The 7789-nt window shown below is 33.3% G+C and overlaps 1 protein-coding gene across 2 annotated transcripts; it reads left to right on the top strand.

The window, feature by feature from the left end:
* Nucleotides 1–1003: 1003 nt before the first annotated feature.
* LOC122537823 lies at nt 1004–2173 on the top strand. Of its 2 annotated transcripts, none has more exons than XR_006308699.1 (2): nt 1004–1504; nt 2091–2173. XR_006308699.1 is itself a non-coding variant. In XM_043671426.1 (2 exons), the coding sequence occupies exons 1-2, from the start codon at nt 1155–1157 to the stop codon at nt 2165–2167; spliced, it is 318 nt and encodes a 105-aa protein (XP_043527361.1). In that variant the 5' UTR covers nt 1004–1154; the 3' UTR covers nt 2168–2173. The 2 variants fall into 2 exon arrangements, 1 of the variants encoding a protein (XP_043527361.1); XM_043671426.1 differs by having other exon boundaries at nt 1004–1395.
* Nucleotides 2174–7789: the final 5616 nt, after the last annotated feature.

Here is a 7789-nt window from a genome sequence, read left to right as displayed (position 1 = left end):
AAAAAAAAAAAAAGAAAAGGTTGTGCATCACTGAAGCAGAAATGAAGCTCCAAAATGAGCAGAAACGACAAATTATTAATCTACAAAATTTGGATCACGACGACTAAATTAAATATAGAAAAAAAAAAAAATAAAAAATAGCAAAAAATAAAATATTGAAATTCACCCTAACTGCATCGTGATCTGTAAGAGAGGATGATATAAGAAAAACATAAAAATTCCTCAAATTTCTCAAATATACCAGTCTACCTAAATAGAATAAACTATGACTAATCGAACACTCTATCTACTTATGCATCATCACTAACACGGTATATGCACATCACAGCCCATTCCAATAATTGTATCGAAGTTATTTATTTCAATCAAAAATCCTAAAACGAAATGTAATTAATTACATTAATTAGGAACATTTAATAAAGAAGTCATTAAAAAAAAAAATTTCATATTCTCTCTGACAGAGATCGGTAACAAGATCACCAAATTCCAAATCAAATTAAAAAAAAAAAAAAAAAAAGAATTAACGTGAAACCTAAATTTCAACTGCTCCCAACTGTTCCAGTGATAATTAGGAGCTGAATTAAACACGTTCGTCGAGCGTTTTATAATTAGCAGTGGAAATAAATCGTGATTTTCGTAATTGGATTAGCTTCATTTCACAATATTTCTTAAATGACGAAATTCATCAAATGGAAAATTCATTTCTTAAACAAAATTTATGTACTGTATGCGTGCGTAAAAGAGCGTCAACACCGCGCACGGTATAATGAACATGTCAACGGCACAACGTTAAAAGTAAAATTTGATAATGCATATCGACCGAGACGTAATTGTGAACGAAGCGCTATAGTAACTCCAAATGAGAGAGTGTCAAAAAATTATTCGATTATTCGATTACCCGGAATATATATATTGTCTCTATATTCGTTTGAACATAGGACGTTCTATCTGTGCCATTCTAACAGCCACTGTTGCAGTTTAGAATGAAAACAGAGCGGCCATGTACATCGAAGCCATCGACGTCGTGGCGAACTTTTTGGTCATCGTCCTGGAACGATATTTCATTGGCTGGGAGGTGCACCTGCGGCAGGTGCGGTTCCGATGGAAATAAGAAATTCACGAAGCCGTCTCGCAGATTTGACTAGCGAGAAAGAATGACCGGTATCATTGAACCCGGTGGTGTCTCGCATCCGGGGAGGATTAAAATTGTAAAATTCTTTACACGCCAGCGCGCGACCACGCACACATCTTCCTCAATTCGCCCTTCAATTTTTCATCGCGGAACCATTTACATAATTAACAACGCTCGTGTCTATGCTATCGTATCGACCGGTGCTCTTCATCTGACCGCGAAAATTACGGCCAATCACTATCGAGCCTTCGAAAATGAGCACGGTAAGCTGTCTTCTCTTCGTTCTAGCCCGACATGAAGTTACGACATTTTTATGGAGTTCTTGTCTCGTTAGATGAGTTCTGACATATTGCTGAATATCGGGAAAAAAAGGTAAAGAAATTTTTCTAGTAATTTTATATACGATAATCTTTGAAATTCCTATTTTTAATATTACATTTATAATATATTTAATATTATATTGTATTTTTTTATATTATATTTATAATATTATATTATATTGTATATCAATATCATATTATATTTAATATTATTTAATATCTTAATGCCCGAATGTACATCTGTTTGTAATTAACATCGACACGAGAGCAGTAAAAAAAATAATTTCAATCATTCGTAGTGAAGACAATTAAAAATAAATAATAGCAATTTCTTCGAGATTTATCGACAATTGGCTAATTTTTACTCGATTTACATTATTCTCCGAACAATGTTCAAAATAATTATCTTTTGCATCTCCGGTTCTGACTGAACTGGAAAGGCTGAAACTAAATTAGTTCGATACAATTAAGCGAATTCGCTTGATTGTTTATCTGTACGACAAATTCCTGAACTTTTTCCAAGACGGTTGTACGTCAAGCCAAGCACTACGAGACACCCGGTTACGTCAATAGCACGTTGACAAAAGCGATATTTGGAAAATCGCGTCAATATGTAAACGATATTCTTACTCTTACAGACTACAGCATCTCCAGTGCATGCAATGCCAGGAATAAATATTACCCGGTCAGGCATGTAAACGCGTCACTCGCCTGACCTAGTTTAATCCACGCGATCATCCTTCTGCGCTAATTAAGTAGACACGTCCGCTTTTATATACTGGCTGATTCTACGATATTTGATAATGGATGCTACAAGAATACGGACATTTTTGGCCAGTTTTCTGATAACAGCGTACGAATCTCGCCAAAGCGCATAAATTAATGGGAATACTAATTAACTCTTTGCTCATTAAAATTATCAAAAGTTTTTAACGTCAAATGGAAAGCATACAATAGATTAAGGACGCGTTCCTGTTGAAACATTATATTTATTCCGTATATAATAATTTGCTAGTCTCTTTGAACCTTTAATAAATAAATTATTTTAATCCTTTGTCTGTGTTGTACATAGCTTGAAAATATCACCTGAGCTAATAGTTTTTCGGCATAAGTTGGTTAATACTTTTTCATAGAGAATGAAACGATATATCGATCAATTGGTGTATAAAAATATAGAACTCCATAGAATCCAAAAATTAAGTTGACCTAATCTCCTAAATACTTTCATCTACGAATAAACCGATTTCACCAAAAATTATTTCCCCCTCGAAACATAACACATTTTTTGAAGAGTTTAAACGATCAAAATTTACAGATCAAAATTGGGCGTCCCTTATATGACGTACTATATATAACATTATATGTAATATTATATAATTTGTTATACGAATATTAATATTCGCATTGAATGATAATATTATACAATTCGTAAAAACAACAGATAAATGATACATTGACGCTCGTTAAAAGAAGAATGAGAATTACAAGCATCTTTATATTTTTAGTAAAACACTAAAAAGATATAATGTTACTATAATATAGTTACAAACGATGGAAATATTTTAATTTTTACACGGATGTTGTAGAAAACTTGTTTCACTTGTTCTCTCGCAATCCGTTCACGATAGACATAATAATAGTTCAACTTTACGCGGGACGTCGAGCGTAATTTTATCTGTTTGTCGACACTGCTCGTCTAATCAAAAATAGGCCCGAAATTTATTAATAATTCGTTGCTCGAATAACCAACAACTAAAAATAACGCAATCGTATTAAACGCTTTTTGTACGCAAATCGGCATAAAAATCGATGAATCTTAAGCCTTAAGCACATAAACCGTCCAAGACATTGAAAAAGATAGATTTCAAGAACAAAGACAAAAAAAAAAAGTAACGTTTGCCGTTTGATCGATCCAATATTACAAAAATAATACGGATCACGAAGCGATAACGATAGCGATAACGAATTTATCGATCGTGTACGGTTATTTCGAATATATATATATATCGAAAAATCCCATCTCCGATCAGGTTCTAATCGAAAAAGTTCCTAGGAAGATTTTTCCTATAAATAATACAACGGAACAGACGCGAAGTATCTAGGTTAGGATGAACGAATCGTGTTTACACGCGTTTGCGCCTCGTTGCGTTTCGTCTGATTACCGTTGCTAAATTTACTGTTTCGATAATAACGATGCTCCATCATTGAAACATCGTTCTACCTATGTTCCCTTACATGTTTCCTACGTACCATGTTTCTTTACCGCGTTAGAACACGCGTAAAAAACGGCGCGTACCATGAGCCGTTAAAAAGACAACCGTGCTTATCGATAATGATTACGATGCACGCTCGTTAGGTACGATCGCAATTTTAATTTGAATGCATACACACAACGGTCAGAATCGATTGAATGATAATCACAGCTCTCACGATCGCCATCAAAGGAAGTCGAACGAAGCAAGATGACCCTGAATTCCTCGTACCAGGGTCAGAACAAAGAGACGAGCCAGTAACGAGTCGCGTAGTAATAACCCTATGCCCCCTATTAACGAGAACGCTTCTTGCTCAGCTCACTAATGGAACGTGTAATTCGTTCTTAACACAACGTACGTGTATATATATATAAATATGTGTGTGTGAATAATCGTAAACAAAACTGTTACGTAAAATTCTAAGTATAAAGATGGAAAGCTTTGTTTCCGTAGAAATAATATAAAGATAATATAAAGATAATAGAAAGAAACAATACTCTTTAATTCAAGGAAATGAAAATGATACTCGCGTAAAAGCTAAGTTTGATACATGTGTTTTGGCTCAAGGTTTGCTCACTTCTCTTTTAAATTACTTTCTGTCAGAAGCTGAAACATCGACTATGTTTAGCCACTATTAATTCATTCACCAATATAGCTAGATGATTTAACAACTTTCACAATAAACATGGGAATATTGGAAAAGTAGTATGTCAATTGTCAACGAAATTAATAAGTTGAGAGAGTCGCATTAAATTCAAATTAAATGTTATCTATTCGACAGGAGGAGGGGAAACAAACAAACATCGGATAAAACATATTATTGATATGTAATAGATAAGCATGATTTTTTATTATTGCGTGACAACGTTGCCCATCGAGAACTACTACATGCTTAATTTCCATCCGACTTAAACTGAGTGTTAAAAAGAGATAAATTATGAATATCTCAGATGGTGACCTCTATCGTCAGGTACTATGTGGGTAATGGAACGAGTTTAGTCAATTAACGACTGTTTTATCGACAGAGTAAATCCTGGGGCAATGACCTCGATGTTGAGAAGTGCTTGACCTATATATCACTAATGTATCAAGCGTCCGTACACGTGTATAACTCGTGTTCTATTATTTGTTATCACAATCATATATATAATTTCCATGAACCATTTCTCGTTGCTAGTAATATTTTCCCTATTGCTATTTTTAACATTTGCGAAATTAAAATTAGCAATGCGTCATATACATAACGTCACGTCACGTACATAACAGGAAAATGACGATGGATTGACGTTTCGATAAGACGTTTGTACAAAACAGAATGCGAAGGTCATTTCGTAATTCCTCGTTATAAAGTGTCATTCAATCATATTTCATTCATATTTTTGCACAACATCGAATCGTAACGTTCGAACGTTATCGATCGAACTTCAACTAATTTGACCAGCGAATAAAAATGAAACAAGTATTCATGGCCATTGCCAGAGTAGTCGCTTTAAATAGTTAACGGCGAGCGTTTTAACTTAGGTCAATAGCACGCGATTGATCACACTATTTAGGTTTGAGAAACATTCGATGCTGCTCGAAATACAAAGTTCGACTCGATTGTTATCTGATTATCTGAAACTCTTAAACATTAAGATATTTTTTATAATGATGTCATCTTATTCGATTCGGGTCTCAGAAACCTGAAATATTCGCACCGATATTTTTTCATGTCGAAAATTCGAACGTCATTCTAACTTACGTAGTTTAGGGACAGTTAAAGGGAAAGATCGAACGGGGGCATGTCTTAAGGAGTCAATGCCCTATTGATGACAAGAGGGTACACACCCGATTCAGATCGTAAACGAATCGATGTTAGAAGACAATAACATCGGAACTTTCCAACAGCGTAGCAGACGAATAACATGATAAATGATAATAATTATTTGCGTTAGTAGGTTAATAATCGGGTTCTAATATTTTTAAGAGTATTTTTCTGAATTGCGTACCTGCCACCTCGAGGACACTGCCGAATTATGCGTCTCGTGCGACGACAATCCAATAACCAGAATCCGATTCAGCCACGAGGGGCTGTTATTTTCGTCACAAAACACCGCACATGTTATCACTAGACATTGCACAGTCTCATTACAACGTTGTCCCTTCTATTTGGTCAAGCAATCGTCACAAACAAAAGTAATTTATACGAATTCACCTTTGTACCCGGCGCACTGCCGCCATATTTCCTGTTGTCCCGACTACTCAGACCTTACGTAACCATAAAGTATAAAACGGTATAAGAGAGGTGTACCTAGAACGCGTTTTAAACGCCAGTGCGCATAGCGCCATATTATGATTTCAATTTCAATGGAAACGATTGATCTGTTCCTTCTTTTTATACGTGAGCCTGGAAATAGATTAAATATGTACTTATTTATATCCCGTTTATAATTTTACTTCGTTTACATCTTCTACATTGAAAGATTTTTACATTGCACAATTTCAACAGATTGTTTCAACATACGAACTTGATAATAATAAAAATTAAGACGTGAAAATATTTCCATCATAAGCGAATAAATAAATAAATTTAATATTGTTTCACGCATGTGACAAGAATAGATGCATGCATACGTCGCGTGATAGCGTCAGCAATAGTTCGAGCCACAAACGAGTTATACGAATAGACCAAGCATCTCATGGGATTTCATGTTCAATGCTCTGAAATACCGACATAGTAAAAAATCACTGGCACAGATGAAGTGAATAGATCTCGCATACAATGTATTTTTTCGGCCCACGATTGGGAGGTCACGGGACTACCATACCATTTTCACGTTCTGTTGTACCGATTCAGACAGATTTTGCACCGCAGCACCACTAGTGATGAGAATTAAAATCAAAAAATATGGAAGTGCTGCCAGTTTGTTTCGAGAATTATTGAATTGAACGTGATGGTACTTTATCAATGAAGTAAAATTGTAAAATTTTAACTAAATAGAATCTAAAAACTGAAAAATTATTGATTACTGCAATAAAAAATGTATTTTTGGAAGTATTGACAAAGATCACCTGTTACGCATTACTGACTTTACCTGAAGATTGAGCTGAATACTCTAATTGTTTAAACATTATCTAATATTTCTAATAATTTATTTGTATCAATTAAGCAATAAATTCTCTTTAATAACATTTTAACAACTATTTAAAATTTTCACTTGATCATTTCTAGCGATCGAGTCACTAATACATTTTTACAAAATTTTTTGTAAACTGTTTCCCGTCGAGCGATTAACGCGGTCAAATAAATTTCGATCGGTAGGGAAATAAGAGCTCAATATAAATCGAACTTTCGTTGCGTACGCATCGACGCAAATTTTAGAAGTAATTTTTTATATAATATTCCCGAATATTCTATTTGTTTAAAAATTATCTAATATTTCTAATAATTCACTTGCAACAATTAAACAATAAATACTCTTTTATAATTGTTTAAACATTGTCTAATATTTCTATGAATTTATTTGCAACAATTAAGCAATAAATTCTCTTTTATAATTGTTTAAACATTCTCTGATATTTCTAATAATTCATTTGTAACAATTAAACAATAAATTCTCCTTAATAACATTTCCAACAACTATTTAAAATTTTCAGTTGATCATTTCTAGCGATCGAGTCACTAATACGTTTCTACAAAATATTTTGTAAACTGTTTCCCGACGAGCGATTAACGCGGTCAAATAAATGTCGATCGGTACGGAAATAAGAGTTCAGTATAAATCGAACGTTCGTTGCGTACGCATCGACGCAAATTTTAGAAGTAATTTTTTAAATAATATTTCCGAGTATTCTATTTGTTTAAAAATAATCTAATATTTCTAATAATTTATTTGCAGCAATTAAACAATAATTTCTCTTTTATAATTGTTTAAACATTGTCTAATATTTCTAACAATTCATTTGCAACAATTAAGCAATAAATTCTCTTTTATAATTGTTTAAACATTATCTGATATTTCTAATAATTCATTTGTAACAATTAAACAATAAATTCTCCTTAATAACATTTCCAACAACTATTTAAAATTTTCAGTTGATCATTT

The sequence above is a fragment of the Frieseomelitta varia genome, unplaced genomic scaffold, assembly GCF_011392965.1.
Source record: "Frieseomelitta varia isolate USP_RPSP 00005682 unplaced genomic scaffold, Fvar_1.2 scaffold_163, whole genome shotgun sequence".
Lineage (NCBI taxonomy): Eukaryota > Metazoa > Arthropoda > Insecta > Hymenoptera > Apidae > Frieseomelitta > Frieseomelitta varia.
The sequence above is the reverse complement of the archived record's forward strand: the minus strand, read 5'-3'. Positions and strand labels throughout refer to the sequence as shown.

What these genes read in the sequence shown, in the direction of transcription:
- LOC122537823 (XM_043671426.1), top strand. Translation starts at nt 1,155, where the DNA reads ATGACCGGTATCATTGAACCCGGTGGTGTCTCGCATCCGGGGAGGATT. An exon ending in AGCCTTCGAAAATGAGCACG is followed by an intron (nt 1,396 to 2,090) that starts GTAAGCTGTCTT and finishes TTACTCTTACAG; the next exon opens with ACTACAGCATCTCCAGTGCA.